General features: G+C 42.8%; 1 protein-coding gene across 1 annotated transcript; it reads left to right on the top strand.

Moving 5' to 3' along the window:
- The first annotated feature begins 442 nt into the window (after positions 1-442).
- LOC112183665 (probable acyl-activating enzyme 1, peroxisomal) lies at positions 443-7,441 on the top strand. Its single transcript, XM_024322025.2, has 2 exons — positions 443-715; positions 5,418-7,441. The coding sequence occupies exons 1-2, from the start codon at positions 515-517 to the stop codon at positions 6,873-6,875; spliced, it is 1,659 nt and encodes a 552-aa protein (XP_024177793.1). The 5' UTR covers positions 443-514; the 3' UTR covers positions 6,876-7,441.
- The last annotated feature ends 14,911 nt before the right edge of the window (positions 7,442-22,352 follow it).

Below are 22,352 nucleotides of genomic sequence, written 5' to 3'. Positions count from 1 at the left end.
ACGGACTTTGGGCTCAATTTAAGCTGAGTTGGGCTTTGAGCCATAGCTGATCTCTTTGAGGGAGAGTCTATTGAGTCCAATGGTTTGGGACTTTGGGCCAATGACTATTATTCCAAGTAGAAGAGAGATTCTGTTCAGAAAGACAGAAACTGATGGGATCAAATTACCATCTCAGAGCTTCAATACAGATTTTTAGGACAGTAAAGAGATTATGCAAGGTTTTTAATGGAGAAATTTGGTCACGTAAACATACGTATGACTCCACCATCATGCAATCGTCGACCTTATCTTTTATATTACTCTCACGCGGTTTAGACAACTTAGAGATACGGATGTTCATTCACTTCTGGTCGTTTCTTTAAAATTATCTTTTATGCTTTGACTTATGACTCGGAACTCATCACGGAGGTATGCGATGCATGCTTGTTTTCTATAAATTTAAACTCAGTAACCCACCATTCTGTACAAGAAAACCACCCCAAACGAGCAGTGAGTCATACACAGTTATTAGACGATGAATGGGGGTTTTATGCAGTGCTCAGCAAACTACATGCCCTTGTCACCGATAAGCTTCTTGGAGCGAGCAGCTGTCGTCAATGGCGAGAAGCCTTCAGTCGTCTACGGTGGCATAAGGTTTTCGTGGAAGGAGACGCATCAAAGATGTCTCAACTTCGCCTCAGCTTTGGTCCGGTTAGGAATATCTCGCCACGATGTTGTAAGTAGTTCTGTACTCATCACTCGATCATTAGCATGCAGCAGCTGCCTAGCAGAGTATTATATATCTATATTATGAACATGAAAAAATTGGTTAATAGATGACTTAATTCAATCTGAAGTGAATCTAACTGATATAATTCGCCAAATTCATGAATTAGAACTTTCATAATTGGTCATATATTGATAGTTAATATATGTTTCTATTCATGCATTGATACATGATGATCGCGAATATATATATATATATATATATATATATATATATATATATATGGCCCTTTTAGTGAGCAATCCCTTTTTTTTTGTATTTTCTAGGGATAGGGCATTAGACCAACTTTTCGATCATATTTTAACATCTTAACCGTTCAGATTTTAGGTCCAAATGCGTAGATCACTTCTTCAAATTTTCAGCCAAATTGATTATCGTTAAAGAATTCAAAATAGCGACTTAAGATTATAAGTATGAACGGTTCAAGTTTGACAGATTTGGTTCGTTCATTGATTTATTCTAGTTTGATACTTTAATGATTACTTACTTGGCTGAAAATTTGTAGAAATGATCTACACATTAGGACCTAAAAGCTGAACGGTTGAGATGCCGAAATGTAATCGAAAAGTTGGTCTAATACCCTATCCCTATAAAATATCAAAAAAAGAATTCTTTAGTGGAAGGACCCTCTATACACATATATGAACATGAATAAATTGGTTAATACATGACTTAATTCAATCTGAAGTGAATCTAACTAATATAATTGGCAAATTCATGAACTAGAACTTTCATAAAGTGTCATTTATTAATAGTTAATGTATGTTTTCTATTCATACATTGATACAAGATGGTCGCATATGTTTATAATATATATATATATATATATATATATAGATTCTATCCAGAGTAAGGCCTCGCTTTGAAATTTCAGAGCGAGGTTAGGGTTTATGATCACTTTTTGGTCGCATATTCACATATCGATCATTCAGTTTTTAGTTACTAATGTATAGATCATCTCTGCAAAATTTCAGCCAAATTGATGGTCTTTAGGGTATCTAACTCGCTTAAACCAATGGACAAACGGAATATGTCCAACCTGAACCGTACTAGCTTTAAGGCATTTATTAGTGCCTTAACGACCATCAATTTGGCTGAAATTTTGCAGAGATGATCTATACATTAGTACCTAAAAACTGAACGGTCGAGATGTGGATATGCGACTGAAAAGTGACTATAAACTCCAACCTCGCACTTTAATTTCAGAGCGAGACCTCGCTCTGGATATGATCTGTATATATATAGACCCTTCTACTAAGGGATTCATTTTTTTGTTTTTCTAGCGATAGGGTATTGGACCAACTTTTCGATCACATTTCGACATCTCAACCATTCAGCTTTTAGGTCCTAATGTGTAGATCATTTCTGCAAATTTTCAGCCAAATCGGTGATCGTTAAAGTATCAAACTAGATTAAATCAACGGACAAACCACGTTCATACTTATAATCTTAAGTCGCTGTTTTGAATTCCTTAACGATAATCAATTTGGCTGAAAATTTGCAGAAATAATCTACACATTAGGACCTAAATATTGAACGGTTGAGATGCAAAAATATGATCGAAAAATTGGTCTAATGCCCTCTCTCTAGAAAAAACAAAAAAAAGAGATCCCTCACTAGAAGGGCCCTATATATATGTGTGTGTGTGTGTGTGTGTTTGCGCGCGCATGTTTGTGCATGTATCTATCTCTGTTTGTGGACTAATTGATAATGTATCTGGACAATCAGCTACATATTTCATAACGGGCTAATATTCTTTTTAAACTCATCATTAAATTAGAGAGGGGAAATTATTAATATGCCACGTGGTAGTCCAGAACCACCTAATAATTTCCCATTAGAGAGTTGATCAAATCTCCAAACGCGTATTTTCTTCTCCACGATGTAGTTAGTTTTTTTTTTTTTTTCTTTCTTCTAGCCAACTAGCTTTGATATACGTTGTTTACTTTGTCAGCTCAACTTTTGGAATCGGTAGTTCTCTAATAGTCCTACTCCAACACCCAGCAAAGAACGTACTTCTCGAGTCTTGACTTCTTGTATATCTAAACAGAAACTTGAACCAAATTTTGGACCATCAACATATTTGTTCTTTATGGAAAAGCTCTTTTCTATGTAAGCTGTTTTAGACCAGCTAATAGGTACGAAGATGGATCTGGTATCATCTAGAACTGCAAGACTTACACCTTGTTAAACAGACCGACTTTCTGGAGTCAATAGTAAACTGTAGTTTAATACTGGCTTGTCAGTTCCATAACATATTAACATAATATTCTCTTTCATAGACAAATAAATAAACCAAATAATTCTTGCGAGTCAAGTCAAGACGCAACGTGCACGGGACGTATGCAATGCACCCTAGCGTGCATGGAGGGTCAATGGTTCGGTCCGTGATTGGACCACATGCATGCTCTTGATCAATCAAAATTCACCGGCACCCATTTCAAATATGTTAGATTTAGAACATGCTAATTTGAATATACACATCTCATATTTTAGATTTGGAACTTAGCACTCCCTAAATGTTGGGTTTAGAACATGGTTTCATGTGTGTGTAGTGACGAATTTATAAATTTTTATTTGCGGGATGAGATTAAGATTAAGAGGCTTGCATGTATGTGTAGTGATAAATTTATAAATTGTTATTTAAAAAAGTAAGATTGAGACAAAGTGATTGGTAGTGCTATGCATAGTTGAGGTCCACATCCTCCATTTTGTATTACTCTATGGATTTAACAGCATTTTACAACCTTGATGGATCTCCACTAATGGACGATTTGTTTTGAAGATTGACTTATTCAAAATTAGGGGGATGTGGGGGGATGGTTTACAAGTGATTATCCATGCACGTCTATACGGAATTTGTTTTAGGAGAAAGATGCACGTAAATACGGTTGTTCATTGTTCAATGCATAAGGAGGCTTTCCTAAAATGATATGTTATTGTCATCATTTTTTTTTATTTTTTATTCACGACTATCTTATAATTGATGCTCTTATATTCTTTTTATTTGTTAATTTAAAGAATATTAATTTAACCGTTAATCACGTAAGTGAGTGAAAATCATCGATGATGCATGCATGTTACTTAGTAGTATTTTAAGTGTACATTCATTGAAACACTATAGGCGGTCAATGAGTTTTGATTTATGATTTTCTTTTTTTCTTTAAGACAAAAATATCGGATAAAATGCTTAGATGATAAGTTTTTACTTTCAAAAAACAAAAGATTATTAGAAATTTTTCATCGCACTTAGACAAATTCCCTGAGGACCTAATGTATCAAATTTCTTTGTCATCAATTAATTGCGAAGACAATCTTTTAGGAAGACATAGGAGGCCGACAAAGATAAGGGATAGACCTCGAGAGGAAATTAAAGGTGATCGAGAATAATGCATCAGCCACCACTTTTTATTTTTTTTGAGAATGTGCATCAGCCACCACTTTACTTAATTTTTCTCTAAAAGCCGAAAGTTACGACCTTAATTAATATTTCAAGCGATACACGCAATCTCGCACTTCCAGAATAAAAGGGGGTCTCAATCTCATGTCTCAACTCGATGGATTTCATCTACATGACACTGCAGTACTCTTATATATTCTTATAGACTTGTTGTACTGCATGTCTTACAGTTCGAACGTACTACTCCAAAATAAGAGGTTCTCAAATCTCAAAGGTCTCTAGTCTCATATTGATGCAGTACGTACTTGCCGTCTTTTACAGTTTTGTCCTGCATATATTAGTCTTGCATATAATTTGTCTTTCCTTTTGTTGTTACCTGAAGTGGATCATGTCAAAAGCCAAAGTGCCAAACATTCTTACGTGTCTAATACGCTCATAGAATAATCATCGATCAATCAATGTGAACAGGTTGACAATGGTGGAAGTCACGATCATAGTATTACTATATTATCGTTAATGAGTTAGGATTATGATAGATTATTATGGATATCATGTGAAGGGTGAAACAAGTTTGGATGCAACAGTTTATTTATTCCAATTTAGTCAAAACAAACGAACCGTATTACGTGTGGAAGGCGCCAGACACATTTAGACGTCGCAAATTGAAGAATTAGTGCGTGCATGCGCGCGCGCGCGTGTGAGAGAGAGACGCATCAATTACTCAATCTTATTTTAGAAGCGAAAATTCTTTTATGCACTGATAGCATGATTGATTTATTACCTATTAGGTGATCTCAGTTTTTGATATTTGTGGTCAATTTTTTTTTTAATAATAAAAAAGTGTATTTGACATTATCTATTTGTTCATTCATGTTAGTGTAAATGCACGTCGGTGCTCTAAATCTCTTCTCGTTTAAAAGGCTCGCAGACACGAAACAAAAATAGATTGACAGATTTAAAGAGTATTGAAGTGCAAAACTCCCCAGCATCAAATTCCTCACCTGTATATTTGAGAGAATTTGGTAGTTTGTTGGAAATTTTTGTAGGTCTTGTATAGTAAAAGTATCAAATGTGAGTCTTCTTTAGTAAATTAATGCATCAATTCAATAATGTAAATCTAACTCTATGTTTTAAATTGATATAATTTATCATTGCATGAAACTACTCTATCGATGAAGCCAATCTACCATTATCTATCTATACGTACAGTAACTCTAGTAGTCATGAATACCATTTTTATTCCATGAGCAGGTTGCGGCTATTGCACCAAATATTCCAGCACTCTATGAGCTCCATTTCAGTGTTCCAATGGCCGGAGCAATTCTTTGTGCCCTCAACATTAGGCTGGACTCACCCACATTATCATTGATATTACAACAGTTGGAGGCCAAAGTCATTCTCGTAGACTATCAGTATCTTCAGGTTGTCCTCCAAGCACTCGAAAAATTGTCCCCAAAAATATGCAAGCCACCTCTACTCATTCTCATCCCAGAGTGCGACCAACTCTCATCTAATGGTACCATAGATCATGACCTTCCACCAGGTAGCTTGAATTATAACGACCTGCAGGGTAGTACAGCGGAACCCGACTTTGAGATTCGAAGACCCCTCAATGAATGTGACCCAATTTCAGTGAACTACACTTCTGGTTCAACTGGGAATCCCAAAGGAGTAGTGTACAGCCACAGAGCTACGTACCTGAATTCACTAGGAGCAATTTTTCAGAGTGAAATGGCAAAAATGCCAGTGTTCCTATGGACAGTTGACATGTTTCGCTGCAATGGATGGTGCTTCCCTTGGGCTGTTGCTGCTCTTGGGGGAACCAATATCTTCCTCAGAGAAAATCACTCCGCAAAGCTCATTTTCGAAGCGATTGATCTTCACAAGGTAATCCATTTGTGTGGATCACCCTGCATTTTAAACATTCTAGCACATCATGCCTCAAAAAGTGACCAAATTAGGCCATTGAAATCAACGGTGAATATTCTTGTTGCCGGTGCATTGCCACCGCCGCAGATTCTTAATCAAGTTGCCAAATTGGGTTTCAATGTGAGTCATGGATATGGTATGACAGAGGCTCTTGGTCCAGCAATTGTTACACCGTGTAAACCAGAACTGAAGTCCCAGTACAATCTGATGATGGAAGGGGTTGATGTGAAGGACCCAAGCACCATGGAAAGTGTTCCATATGATGGTAAAACAATGGGGGAGATAATGTTTAGGGGCAACACTTTGATGTTGGGGTACCTCAAAAATTCAAAAGCAATGATTGAGCCTTTTCAGGGTGGGTGGTACAGAACTGGTGACCTAGCAATCAGACACTCAGATGGGTACATTCAAATGAAGGATAGGGCAAGGGACATGATCATTTCTGGGGGGGAGGCTATAAGTACACTTGAGGTAGAGGCAGTTTTGTTGACTCATCCTTGTGTTTTGGAGGCTGCTGTTGTGGGGAGAAATGATGATTGCTTGGGGAAGACTCCTTGTGCTTTTGTGAAGTTGAAGGAGGGATTTTGCAGTGGTGGAAATTCAAGTACTTCAGAGGAGATTATGAAGTTTTGTGGGGAGAAATTGCCTGCTTATATGGTTCCAAAAGCTGTGGTTTTCGGGGATCTGCCATTGAATTCTACTGGGAAGATACAGAAGTTTGTTCTGAGGGAGAAGGCAAATAAACAGGTTTGTGCTGAGACCACTATGTTACATGAATAGAACTCGAGTTTTGGGCTGTGAATGAGTACTTATTATTCTTTCATAGACCAAACAAAATTGTTCTAGCTTCTGTAGCACATTTGATATTCTTTGTTACATAATGCAAGCTGTTGTGCATATGAGCGCTCTCTCTCTTTCATGGAGTACTTCAGCGGGAACCTCCACGACGAGAACTCAGTTTGAGTTTCTCGGTTCGGCCTCTTGCTGGGAGATCCTCAGTTTGGCTTTTTGCTGGGATATACCCGATTTACGTTTATGGGTACAGAGATGGAGATCTAGATTTGCTTACCAGAGATCTTTGGAGGCTCGATTTCGACAAATGAATCATTCTTGCAGATTTTGGCTGCTGCCTCTCTCAACGTTGCTGTCGGCGGAGTTGGGCGGCGGTTGGTTATAGATTCGGCTCGGTGGTCATGGACTGGGCTCGGTTATTGGCCTCTGTTTGTTACTCTATGTTTCCTAGTTTTAGGGCTAGTTTTGTAACTCCTTCGGGAGCTTGTCCTTTACAGACCTTGTACCCTTTATCGGCTGTTGCCTTTTATTGCAATGTTCCTACTTAATAAAAAGCTCACTCTCTCTCTCTCTCTCTCTCTCGTAAGAGGGGTTGTTGAGCGGGGTTTCGGCCCTTCGGGATATGAGTGGTTGCCTAACGGTGTGAGGGATTGGCTTGAATGTGTGGGTGGGCTTTTGGTTCTCCTCGAAAATGTCACAGCCGTTAGGCTTGCATCTAGCCCAATTCTTATTCCCAAACCCAATTCTAAGGCAAGGTCCTAGAGTTTGTCCTTGGGCCATAATAAGCTCCAGAAGAACACTCCAAAAGATAGGCCAGTTTGTTTGAACCCCCTCTAAAATAAACGAAACAAAGAAGGGAATTGCATAAGAAATAAAATAGAGAGCTTTCATTTTTGTGAGTTCCCACAAATAAGTAGAGGGGCAAATATATGATGGCTTAAACGTTCAATCACTCAATTCAATGTAGAAATTACAATCGTTGGACCTCATCGACCTTGGCAAAATTACATAATCATCTATTTATCTATCAATAAAAGTCGATCTTTCAACATGTTTTGTCAAAAAAAAAAAAAAAACAGAGATCAATCAAGGTTCAAATTTTTCTAGAATGTACTTTATATTATTTTTTCCATCTTATACTATAAATTTATGTCGAACTCCAAGAAAGTCGGAGTAATGCGAAAACCCTAGGACAATTTTTAATGCCTCGTCTGACTGCGCGTCCAGGGGACATCGTCGTTGGATGGGTGAACTGATTCTATGAGTCTATCGGTGAGGAACAAGGGTGCTGGGGTTGGTGCAAGGGGATAGGAACGCCTGGGTCGCGTTCGAAGAAGGTATGACAAGCAGAGGGGCTCCTCCTTGTTCGTTTCCGATCTGCATAGCAGAGGCTTCGAGCAAGGGCGGTGCGGCGGAGGTGGGTTATCGTTGCGGTTTCCCTTGTTTTGGGGTTGAGAAAGGTTGATGAAGGCTGTGGTGATCAATCTTGTATTGGATCAGTTTTTGGTTTGGAATCGAAATCCAAGACGATCCGGCCGGCGAAGTCAGTTGGTGGCTATGGTTTGGTGCAGCGACTTGATTCTTTGGAAGCTAAGGTGTTGGTCCGACAATACAGGCAAGTCAACTCCAACCTGCGCTCCTTTGCTTGGCTTTTCGGGGTTTGAGCCTGCCCTTGGCTGCTAGGCCTAAACTGGTGGGCTTGCTATTTACTTCATTTAAGGAATAAGTTTTATATTTTTTATTTGGATTGTTTTGTTATTTTAATTAGATGTGGCTTTATGCCGGTAACAAGGCACACATAGGGTAGGGATTTGTTACTGGCCAACTGCCAATGCCGTCTGTTTACGATGGACTATTCTCTTACTAGCCAGTAGGGCGATGTGGGCTCTGTCCCGAACTACACACCTTGTGTGCCTTGTTTGCCTTAGGAAGACGGTGAGTTCCTTGCTTTGCCAAATGGTCGCAACCTCCTAGTGGCAGGATGAATCTAAGTGTCACTGGATGTCTTTTTGGTGGCAACGTAGTGGAAAAGCTGATTTTATTAATAAATTATGGCTACAAGTAACCTTTTACTTTCCGATATATCACCACCTTTGTAAAGCGAATAGAGTAGCCCGATGTGGACTCTTCGCTAATTGATGCTTGTTAGAATATATAGCTTTTATTGAGAATCTCGTTATTATCTCGGAATGTTCTCTCTATACTTATTGTACTTTTGGGTTCAGGTTTCATGTCCTCGCAATGTATTCTGCAGTTTTATTAATGATCAAGATTTAAGGGCAGCCGTACTGGCCCTCTTTCAAAAAAAAAAAAAATTATGTCTTTGCATTTTCAATTTCATTATATTTGTCTTGCCTATTAGTTTTTCAATTAATCAATTATAGTTATAGTTGATCCATCTATTTTTTTTCCTTATAGTTTTAAGTTTTTTGTTTTTTATTTTTATCTAAAATGAGGGTCAATCCAGTAAAATTGGTAGTAAGAGGCATGCAATTCATATTAAGTCATCCGTAGTGGGCTCGTCAAAATCGAGTTATTGTTTAGAGACTCTTCTAGCCCTACGTAAAAATATCTTAGACAGAGTGTAATCAAGTAACAATTAACTTGACACTTTTAATTTTTTATTTTAAAGTTAAATATCCGTAAGTAAAAATTAAAATAGGGCCAATGATAAAAGAGGTCATTTTGAAGTGCCTTATTATAATTCAGGATACACAAATGTCCCCATGATAAATAAGGTCACTTCTTCACAACTTGCCACTAAAAATAACAATAATTACAAAAACTGCCACTAGTAGCTCCCCCTCTCCCGTTACTCAAGCCCGGGTTCACTGAACCCTTATCCATTCGGACTCACTGACTCATTCATCTCTCTCTCTCTCTCTCTCTCTCTCTCTCTCTCTCTCTCTCTCGCGCTCCCCAATGGCGTCCAGTACGCCCAGTCTCCCCACGCCGTCGTTTTGCCCTTCTTGGCAGGAGAGGGAGCTTCGAATCGGCTCTGTAGAGATGGAGAGATCTGGTAGAGGTGGCGCCGATATCCGGGACTTGCTTCGGAGTTCCTCAGGTCTGATTTCATTCTTGAGCTTTTCGAGAGTTATTTTTGTAGCTAGGATTTCGATTTGACTTCTAACATGCACAGTAGTCAAGTTGTTCCTCACTAACTTTTTCTTTCCTTGTAAATTACTCACTAATGATATTCTACTTTTGTAGGACGGAGACATCATAAACATAGATGTTACTGTCTACCTAAATGTATGTCTCTGATTTTATGATTTTTATGATTTTCATCTTAGCTCATTCCATCCTTAACCTACTGAATTTGATCTAACAAAATGATTTTATCAGTAATATGTTCTAGTTTGTAAAATTACTGATTTTACATAAAGAATCATATAGGTGTTACTGATTTATAGAGAACCAAGTATATATTAATTATATGTAGTTTATTGTGTGAAGTCATTACAATGAGTGGAATTTAAGACCTGAAAGGTGATTAATAGAAAGCCTCACTTCATAATTGGATAATGAATAGCATGATTCAATCGGTGGGGTATTTCAGTGCATTGGCTGCTTTTATCATTGTCTGTTATTTGATAATGAATGTACGATGTTTGGTATTGTTTTTAGCTTCCTTGTCAAGGTGGAAGCTCAACTCTTCTTCATACTCTGTTATGTCTTTCTGTAATAGGGATATCATGGAGACACATCAAAGACATTTCTTTGTGGGAAGGTCAGTGATAGTGTGCAACGGCTAGTGAAGGTAAGCTTTTTTCAGCTTGGTATAATTGAACCTTGTGGTTATTATCAGAATTCCTCTGAACATGTGGAAAATTGATTTTTGTCATTCATGTCCATTAAATATTATCTTGAAGGTGTTCTGTAACAGGCGTTAAGCCTGCATCTGGGGATTCTCCTTTACAGGTAGTTTGATTTTGAGAGCTCTATTTTGACTTTATTCTTGATATTATCATTACTCTTCTAAGTTGGATCCCTTATTAGTTTATAGCCTTTAGATTTTATGTTTATGGATGCATATAAATATCAACTTTGATGCAATCAGAAGTTGGTGATGGGTATTGGTAGAGGTGTGGACTGGATGGTGGTGATGATGATGTATATTAGTGTTCTTATGCCTATGATAATCAAGATGATGATTAATGTTTCAGCTGCTATAATCTTCTTTTCCTTGATGCTTTTTGGTATTACAGATTTTGATTATTAATGAATGAATAGCTCATGGTGGTGTGTACGGCATCATCACATTATAATCATAGTCGTCTCGCAGCATTCTGCTTCCTAAAATTATTGTTATGTTGTTAGCCTAGCATATGAAAATACATTGTGGTCGTGTTCGATTTATATGCCTTTTAGCTTTGTAATTCTGTAAAGTAGATCATAGTTATATACACATGCCTGATATGAAGTATGCATCTACTGTTAGTAGACTATATAATCAACTATCGTCTTGTCAAAGATTAAAGAAAAGTTCATCTTTTTAGGTAGCATGGGATGTGACCCAGATCTGCAACTTGGTTTTGTTAAAGCCGCAACTTCTTTCTTGGAGGCGAGTAGTGGCAAGTTGCAGATCTGGGTCACATCCCATGCTACCTAAAAAGATGAACTTTTCTTTAATCTTTGACAAGACGATAGTTGATTATATAGTCTACTAACAGTGGATGCATACTTCATATCAGGCATGTGTATATAACTATGATCTACTTTACAGAATTACAAAGCTAAAAGGCATATAAATCGAACACGACCACAATGTATTTTCATATGCTAGGCTAACAACATAACAATAATTTTAGGAAGCAGAATGCTGCGAGACGACTATGATTATAATGTGATGATGCCGTACACACCACCATGAGCTATTCATTCATTAATAATCAAAATCTGTAATACCAAAAAGCATCAAGGAAAAGAAGATTATAGCAGCTGAAACATTAATCATCATCTTGATTATCATAGGCATAAGAACACTAATATACATCATCATCACCACCATCCAGTCCACACCTCTACCAATACCCATCACCAACTTCTGATTGCATCAAAGTTGATATTTATATGCATCCATAAACATAAAATCTAAAGGCTATAAACTAATAAGGGATCCAACTTAGAAGAGTAATGATAATATCAAGAATAAAGTCAAAATAGAGCTCTCAAAATCAAACTACCTGTAAAGGAGAATCCCCAGATGCAGGCTTAACGCCTGTTACAGAACACCTTCAAGATAATATTTAATGGACATGAATGACAAAAATCAATTTTCCACATGTTCAGAGGAATTCTGATAATAACCACAAGGTTCAATTATACCAAGCTGAAAAAAGCTTACCTTCACTAGCCGTTGCACACTATCACTGACCTTCCCACAAAGAAATGTCTTTGATGTGTCTCCATGATATCCCTATTACAGAAAGACATAACAGAGTATGAAGAAGAGTTGAGCTTCCACCTTGACAAGGAAGCTAAAAACAATACCAAACATCGTACATTCATTATCAAATAACAGACAATGATAAAAGCAGCCAATGCACTGAAATACCCCACCGATTGAATCATGCTATTCATTATCCAATTATGAAGTGAGGCTTTCTATTAATCACCTTTCAGGTCTTAAATTCCACTCATTGTAATGACTTCACACAATAAACTACATATAATTAATATATACTTGGTTCTCTATAAATCAGTAACACCTATATGATTCTTTATGTAAAATCAGTAATTTTACAAACTAGAACATATTACTGATAAAATCATTTTGTTAGATCAAATTCAGTAGGTTAAGGATGGAATGAGCTAAGATGAAAATCATAAAAATCATAAAATCAGAGACATACATTTAGGTAGACAGTAACATCTATGTTTATGATGTCTCCGTCCTACAAAAGTAGAATATCATTAGTGAGTAATTTACAAGGAAAGAAAAAGTTAGTGAGGAACAACTTGACTACTGTGCATGTTAGAAGTCAAATCGAAATCCTAGCTACAAAAATAACTCTCGAAAAGCTCAAGAATGAAATCAGACCTGAGGAACTCCGAAGCAAGTCCCGGATATCGGCGCCACCTCTACCAGATCTCTCCATCTCTACAGAGCCGATTCGAAGCTCCCTCTCCTGCCAAGAAGGGCAAAACGACGGCGTGGGGAGACTGGGCGTACTGGACGCCATTGGGGAGCGCGAGAGAGAGAGAGAGAGAGAGAGAGAGAGAGAGAGAGAGAGAGATGAATGAGTCAGTGAGTCCGAATGGATAAGGGTTCAGTGAACCCGGGCTTGAGTAACGGGAGAGGGGGAGCTACTAGTGGCAGTTTTTGTAATTATTGTTATTTTTAGTGGCAAGTTGTGAAGAAGTGACCTTATTTATCATGGGGACATTTGTGTATCCTGAATTATAATAAGGCACTTCAAAATGACCTCTTTTATCATTGGCCCTATTTTAATTTTTACTTACGGATATTTAACTTTAAAATAAAAAATTAAAAGTGTCAAGTTAATTGTTACTTGATTACACTCTGTCTAAGATATTTTTACGTAGGGCTAGAAGAGTCTCTAAACAATAACTCGATTTTGACGAGCCCACTACGGATGACTTAATATGAATTGCATGCCTCTTACTACCAATTTTACTGGATTGACCCTCATTTTAGATAAAAATAAAAAACAAAAAACTTAAAACTATAAGGAAAAAAATAGATGGATCAACTATAACTATAATTGATTAATTGAAAAACTAATAGGCAAGACAAATATAATGAAATTGAAAATGCAAAGACATAATTTTTTTTTTTTTGAAAGAGGGCCAGTACGGCTGCCCTTAAATCTTGATCATTAATAAAACTGCAGAATACATTGCGAGGACATGAAACCTGAACCCAAAAGTACAATAAGTATAGAGAGAACATTCCGAGATAATAACGAGATTCTCAATAAAAGCTATATATTCTAACAAGCATCAATTAGCGAAGAGTCCACATCGGGCTACTCTATTCGCTTTACAAAGGTGGTGATATATCGGAAAGTAAAAGGTTACTTGTAGCCATAATTTATTAATAAAATCAGCTTTTCCACTACGTTGCCACCAAAAAGACATCCAGTGACACTTAGATTCATCCTGCCACTAGGAGGTTGCGACCATTTGGCAAAGCAAGGAACTCACCATCTTCCTAAGGCAAACAAGGCACACAAGGTGTGTAGTTCGGGACAGAGCCCACATCGCCCTACTGGCCAGTAAGAGAATAGTCCATCGCAAACAAGGTAGTTCGGGACAGAGCACACATGGTAATGGACTATTCTCTTACTGGCCAACTGCCAATGCCGTCTGTTTACGGCTCTTTTTTTTTTTTTTAGGTTACCTGGCTAGCACCCAATAGCCTGTATACTTATTCAAATTTGTAAACACATCTTCAATTTACTTTGGCTCGGATCACTGAAATTAACAACCAAGGCTGGTATGGATCTCTAATGATGGTATAACAGTGACATGCAATGTGCTTTCCCAGTGACTTAGTTAGTAACTTGTGTACAACAGTGACCTAGATTGTGAAAATGAGAAGATCATCAGTGACTTTGATAGTTACATGGTCAGTGAGTTGTAATTGATTGTGACATGGCTAGTGGCATAGCCAATGAATTGAGGTTAACAGTGACCTGGCCAATGACTTCACTGACTAGTGACATAGCTAGTGACTTGGTTAGTAACTTGTGTATAACAGTGACCTAGTCAGTGACATGCAATGTGCCTTCCCAGTGACTTAACAAGTGACGTAGCCAGTGACTTGAGGTTAACAGTCACTGACCATGTCACTAACCAAGTAACTGACTATGTCACTAACTATGTAACTGTCAGTAGCCAAGTCACAACCAAGTAACTAAGTAACTGACCATGTCACTAACCAAGTAACTATCAGTAGCCAAGTCACAAGTTAATAGCCAAGTCACTATTAATCACATGTCACTAACTAAGTAACTGACCATGTCACTAACCAAGTCACTGTTAATCACATGTCACTAACTAAGTAACTGACCATATCACTAACCAAGTAACTGTCAGTAGCCAAGTCATAAATTAATAGCCAAGTCACTGTTAATCACACGTCACTAACCAAGTAACTGTCAGTGGCCATGTCACAAGTTAATAGCCAAGTCACTGTTAATCACATGTCACTAACCAAGTAACTGACCATGTCACTAAGGAAGGAGCCGGTCAAGTACGTAAGGAAGGAGCCGGTCAACCCAGAAACATCACTGAGGGTTGTCAGCATCTCGGACGAGCACCCTGAGCGGACAGTCCGCATAGGCGCTCAATTAGACCCAGAGCTGGCGGCGGAACTCACTCAGTTCCTGCGTGATAACGCTACGGTCTTTGCCTGGTCATATGCAGACATGCCAGGTATCTCCCCTAAAATCATCTCACACAAGTTGAGCATCAAACCATCCTTCTACCCTATCAAACAGAAACATAGAGCCTTCGACGAGGAGAAGTACCGCGCTATAAGGGAGGAGGTTGACAAGCTCTAGGGCATTGGGTTCATCCGCCAGGTCATCTATCCCCAATGGATTTCCAACCTGGTTATGGTAAAAAAGGCTAGCGGCAAGTGGAGGATGTGCTTCGACTTCAAAAACCTTAACAAGGCATGCCCAAAAGATAGTTTCCCACTACCCCGCATTGATCAACTGGTCGACGCAACCGCTGGACACGAACTTCTCAGCATGATGGATGCTTTTTCCGGCTATAACCAGATCAGGATGCATCCCGGCGACCAGGAGTGCACCACCTTCACCACCGACAAAGGCCTGTATTGTTATAATGTGATGCTTTTCGGTTTGAAGAACGCAGGGGCAACTTATCAGCGGCTGATGAACGCCATGTTCGCGGAACATCTGGGCAAGATAATCGAGGTCTACGTAGACGACATGTTGGTCAAGAGTATAAAGGCCAGCGGACATGTGGCAAACCTAAAAATCATAATAACCATCCTCTTGGCCTACTGCATGCGCCTCAACCCGAAAAAAATGTTTCTTTGGCGTCACCGCCAGCAAATTTCTGGGGTATATTGTCAGTGAGCGGGGCATCGAGGCCAACCCTGACAAGGTACAAGCCATCCTCAACCTGAAAGACCCGGAATGGAAGGTGCACGTCCAATGTCTCCAGGGCAAGCTAACCGCCCTGTCTCGATTCATCTCCAGACTGACCGACAGGTGTGCCCCATTTTTCAAAGTCCTTAAAACAACCCACAAGAAGGTCATCGATTGGAACCCAGAGTGCCAGGCGGCGTTCCAAGGCCTGAAGGAATACCTGGCGGTAGTTCCACTCCTCTCCATTCTTGTCGAAGGAGAAACGTTGTACATTTACCTAGCGGTATCTCAATCAGCGGTGAGCTGCGCCATCGTCCGGCGGGAGGGCCAGGACGAGCTCCCAGTTTTCTATGCCGGTAGGGGCATGAATGGAGCAGAAACACGGTATCCTCCATTGGAGTAGCTTGCTCTTGCACTCATCATTGCCGCCAGGTGCCTCCGCCAGTACTTCCAAGCCCATACAATCCATGTGTTAACCAATCAACCGCTGAGACAAGTAATGCAGAACCCTGAACACTCGGGGCGCCTCAACAAGTGGGCCATTGAGCTCAGCGAGTTTGACATAGACTACAAACCACGAACCGCCGTGAAGGGCCAGGCGGTGGCAGACTTCATTGCTGAGCTCACCGAGCTTCAGCCCGAAACCAAGATCGATGTACCGCCCGGAACGGAAATAGCTACGGCCGTGGAGCCGGCTCCCCAACAATCAGACTGAAACCTACACATGGACGGTTCCGCTTCCGCCAAGGCCAGCGGCGTCAGAATCATCTTAACTGGACCAGGGGGCTTAGTGTCGAATACGCATTGAAATTCAACTTCAAAGCTTCTAACAATATGGTGGAATATGAGGCACTCATTGCCAGCCTTCTCCTCACCATTGATTCAGGGGCAGACAATGTCAACATCTTCAGCGACTCTCAGTTGGTCGTTAACCAGGTCAACGACAGCTTTCAGGCCAAGGACCAACAGTTAGCGGCATACTTAGGGTACGCCAAAACGCTGCTAAAAAAATTCAAGTTCCACACCATCACACAAATCCCCAGGGAAAAGAACGCCAAGGCTGATTCACTGGTAAGACTGGCAACCGCCCAACCACACCAGACCCCAGCGGACACAAGGGTGGAGTCTCTGGACAGGCCAAGTATCACAAAAACCCCGGCGGAGATCTTTAACATTGAGGCCAATCCTAGTTGGATGGACGAAATTATCCAATACAAGCGCAACGGGACATTGCCAGAGGACAAGATCAAGGCGCGACAGCTCCAGCAGAGAGCAACCTGTTACAACATGCAGAGCGGCAAACTTTACCGCCAAGGATTCACTCACCCCAACCTCCGCTGTCTAACCCCAGAGGAGGGAAAGGTCGTGCTGGCAACAATACATGGCGGGGAATGCATAAATCATTCAGGCACTAGATCCTTGGCTAATCGCACAATGCGACAAGGCTACTTTTGGCCTACGCTTGGTGATGACGCCCGGCGGATATCAAGATCTTGTCACAAATGCCAACAATATGCTGATCTTCCACATGCTCCGGCGGGACCTCTGTCGGTTATCGTCAGCCCCTGGATTCACTCAACGTGGGGCCTGGACTTGATGGGAAAATTCCAAACCGCTAAAGGTCAGTTCAAATACATCATTGTCGCCATCGACTGCAACAACAAATGGATAGAAGCAGAGCCCTTGACGGCAATAACTATCGCCAAGGTAATTCACTTCCTCTGGAAGAACATCTACTGCCGCTACGGTATCCCGCACACAATCATCACAGACAACGGCACACAGTTCAACAATAAGGAACTCATCTCTTTCACCGCCAACTTGGGCACCAAGATGCGTTTCGCATCCGTCGCTCACCCCCAAACAAACGGCCAGGTCGAAGCGGCAAACAAGATAATCAAGAAACTGTTACAGAAGAAGCTCGACAAGGCCAAGGGTTTGTGGGCGGAGAAGCTCCCGGAGGTTCTATGGGCCATCAGAACAACCCCAACTTCCGCCACAGGTGAAACCCCCTTTTGTATGATGTTCGGAACTGAGGCTGTCCTGCTTATTGAGGTAACCCAACCAACCGCTAGGGTCGAAGGCTACTGCCCCGAGACCAACAGCGACGACGTTAACCTTGACAGGGATCTACTAGAGGAAAAGCGAGACGCAGCCCATTTGCGCAATCTCCAGAATAAGCGGCGGGTATCACGTTTCTACAACGCCAGGGTCAAAGCCAGCAACCTCCAACTGGGGGACTGGGTAATGAAAGAAGTCATAACACCGCCAACAAAACTCCGCCCAACTTGGGAAGGTCCATACAAAATTGTAAACGCTGTTCAGACAGCTATTAATGAAACGAGGAATTATTCAAACCATTGTTACCAAGTCTAGCACTGGGGGCAACTGGCAACGCCAGTCAGCGGACTACGTCGGCTACATTGTGCACTTGGACCAATTTTAATTCCTTTAATGTTTCATTCATGGCCAAAAACGAAATTGTCAAGACCTCTAGCGGTACACACATCATCACAAACAAAAGAAAAAAACCAAAGTATAGGAGCTTAGGTTCCAAAGTTTCATTTATATCCAAAGTGTTACATCAAATATTTATGCCTCAGTGGCTACAAAAAACTTTCCTACTCATATTCAGGGGTTGGTGGGGTTGGCAGGGTTGGCGAGGTCGGCTCCTCTACCTTCGGCATCTCCACTGGCGGCTTGCGGCGGATGGGAACCGCTCGTCTGGTCGGACCCTCGGGCTGTGGGACTGGGGGTCTCTATTGTGCCATCCACCAGGGTGTGGGCCGCCAAGAACCCAGCACGGGACACCTCGGACTGGGTAGGCATCCGCTGAGAGTCGCCCTCCGGAAGTCGGCCACTCTCCCCGCTACCCGAGCAAGCTCCTTCAACCTGACCAGGGGCGGTGCTTGTTGTAGGTGGAGCTTCCTTTGAGGGCTGGACGATCGGCATCGACGCTTTCGCCCAGTCGATGGCGCCCTTTAGCTACAGCATTTCCACATTAGCTAGGGCACCGCGCCTTCGCTGCTTCGGTCAGCGCCTTCTTGTACTCCGCCGACTGCTTGTATGATTCCACAGCGGCGGCTGCAGCACGGCTCCCCTCAGCCTCCAGGATAGCGACTTCACCCTCTAGCCGCTTAACCTCGGCCTGTTTGGCGGCGGACTCCCGCTGAAGGATCTCAACCTTCTTATCCTTGGCGGCCACCCGATCCCTCAGCAGGGACATGTCTTGCTCCAACTTGGCGAACTGTTCGTTCCGCTCCAATTGCCCCTCAATGGCAACGTTCAGCTTGCCACGGGCGTCTGCCGCATCGCAGTCGGCCTTTGTCAAGCGTCGCTCCACATTAGCCAACTTTTCCTGGGCCTTCCCCAAGTCCCTCTATAGGCCCGCCACCTCCTCCCTGAGCTCCCGCTCAACCAGGGGCTGTTTTGACGCCACCTGGAACATCTCATGTAACCCAATGGCGACGTGCCCAAAGGCTGTGCTGAAGGGCGATTCGCTGACGGCGGTCGACCGAACAATCCCCTCCAGGTCGCCGAACCCCAGCCGCTCGCAAAGGTGATACAGGAACTCTCGGTTACCGTCATTGAGGAACTCGGCGTAAGCGGCAAATGAGTCCAAGCCGCTCGTACTCACCGCTTTTGTCACATCAGCGGGAGCCTCGGGGAAGCCTGCCTCGACTTCTTCGGCTGCTCGCGGGCCCCGGTCACCTCCATTTCTTCCTCTTCCCCGCCCGAGTCAGGTTGACGGCGTTTTCGCTAGAGGGTCCGCATACTTCCAGCAGTGGTAGGCCTCGCACCCCCCGTCGGCGGCTCCAACCCCGCTATGGTGACACCCTCCGTTGGGCGCACCGCTTTCTTCGGCACCCCGCGCCGTATTGCCGGCGCTCTCTCTTTCGCGGCGCCGCCTCGCTCGCCATGCCGGTCCCCGCCTGAATAGCGGGCAACCCGTCACCACCAAGGTGGGATTGGTGCGGCATTGGCAGCACCACCGGAACCTCGGACGGGCTCAGCGCCAGCGTCTCCGGGTTCACCACCGTCTTCTGAGCCTCCAGCCCAGACGTGTACATGGATTCCAGGAAGTTGTTGATTTTAGCACGGTCCATGGCTTTCGCGAAAGCGTCGCAGCTCACTTTGTTCCCCGGTGGAGTTTCTAAAAAAAAAAAAAAAAAAAAAGAAGTAACAAACCAATCAGCATAACAATATCACCAAGGATGTGATCTAGCGGACAATACTTACCAACGGCACGAGTCAGTTGCTGATCCACCAGCAACTCCCAGCCTCTAAGGAGACGGAAGTCCAGCAAGTTGCGATTCCACCAGCAACCCCTGATGCGTGCCACGCGGCACTCTTCCTGGCGAGTCAGGTTGTACCGCAACCCCGCTACACAAAAAGGTCATTATCAGTACAGAATACAAGGCTGTGTAAAAAAAAAAATAAATAAATAAATGGAAACCCCGCTAGTCATGTTCAGCGGAAGCGGCAAACGACCTCGAATGGGCTGAAACTCCGACTTAATTCTAAACGTCGGCTCCCCCTCGTTCTACCCCGCTTGGTACTCCCACCCTGTCGTGGCAACGCAGAAGGTACCCCACCAATAGGACATGGAATCCCTCAGATTCTCGATCAACTTGGGCGCTCCTTGGCGGCGACTCAGGTTTACCTGCCCTCTGCAACCTTGGCGTTTCACGTACACCAGTTCGTAGAAGTGCAGCACCTCCGCCACAGTCGGTCCCTCGCAACCGGACAACCGCCACAACGAGTTCACCGCCAGCATCAACCCCCACATGTTGGGGCAGATTTGCCCAAAGGCAACGCCAAACTCGCACACCAAGATCTGAAGGTTGGGCACCAGCGATAAGGTCACTCCCTCGCGGAATATAGCCTCGTGCACGGCGGCGTGGCCCACTGGCAGGATCGAAGCCTTCTCTTCCACCATCGGCGGACGCAGCTTCACCACACCGGGCAACCTTAACACCCGCTTCAGCCGGTTGACGGAGACAGCAGTCATCCTACCTCCCGCCTCGTCAACGGGGGTGCCGTGCTCGAACACCCACGCCGACTCGGTATCCTTCCCCGCTACACCTCCCCCCCCCCAGCGGAACCGCTGGCGACACTATTGCTTTCTAGGCGCTCTTCGTGCATAGTATGAGCAGCGGCAGCCTCCCCCGCCCTAGAACTCTCCGGACGCGACGCACGACCCAGAACTACGTCCTACCGTATGGTCTGTAGCGGCTCGACCTCTAGCGGTTCTGGCAGTGAGGTTCCTGCACGGGCAGACGGACGCAACGAGTCAATAAAATTTCTATCCGCCGCGCTGAACGACACTTCAGATCCGGAATCCTCACTACTCGAAATCTCTATGACGTCGGCCATCCCAAAACCCTCAAGCCCAAATCAGTTAGCTCACACAAGATCTAACCTATCCCTATATCAGTCAGTGCCCAAGAACATCAACAACACTCAACCCAGAAAATACCAAAACAAGAACAAACGCACTCAAACCCAGATTCGACCATCTAGAAAATCCCTAAAAACCCCAATTCTGTCAAACACACCAACCCATCCCCAAACCCACTCACACCCTCACAGGACGTCAACGAAGAACATATCACAAGAACACCCAAAACCCAAAAAATCGCCATGGCAGACATCCAATGAAACAGGGATATAAGTCAGAATACCAACCTCAACGATGGAGTCTCTGATAGCGGTGAAAGCACTTGTCTTCGGGGCCAGAGGTCGTCGGTTCTTCCACGCACGAAAACTCGACAATATCGCCTCAACCTTCTTCTTTGATCTCAGACGCAGAAAGCTTGAAGACAACGAAGCACAGTTCAAAGTTTAGAGCAAACTGTCAAAAATGCTAACTTCCCCCGCTTTTTATGTCAACGTCAAACAGTCCTACGCCGTCCATTGAAAAACGACATCAGATGTCAGCAGTACACGTGTCCCACAACTACAGTTACTCTCCGGATTAACCGAGGCGTTGCCTCGGTTACAAAATCCATCATTACTCTAACATTAATGGCGAGGAGACGGCTAGGCGGAGGAGACACACCTCCGCACGCTAACCCTTTAGGGGTTCGCCATGTGTCAACCACCATCAAACAAAGCGTCTGGTGGAAGCCACAACTTTTGGGACGAAGGCGCCAATCGTCGGCGGATTACGCTAAGCGAAACCCCGCTAGCAGAACTTTCTCACTTACCACTTTCCAAGTATCGAAGTCCGCTGAGCGGAACCCCGCTAGCGGAACTTCTCACTTGTCACTTTCCAAGTGTCGAAGTCACCGCTGAGCGAAACCCCGCTAGCGGAACTTCTCACTTGTCACTTTCCAAGTGTTGAAGTCACCGCTGAGCGAAACCCCGCTAGCGG

Source organism: Rosa chinensis, chromosome 2 (assembly GCF_002994745.2).
Source record: "Rosa chinensis cultivar Old Blush chromosome 2, RchiOBHm-V2, whole genome shotgun sequence".
NCBI classification, from domain to species: Eukaryota; Viridiplantae; Streptophyta; class Magnoliopsida; order Rosales; family Rosaceae; genus Rosa; species Rosa chinensis.
The sequence above is the reverse complement of the archived record's forward strand: the minus strand, read 5'-3'. Positions and strand labels throughout refer to the sequence as shown.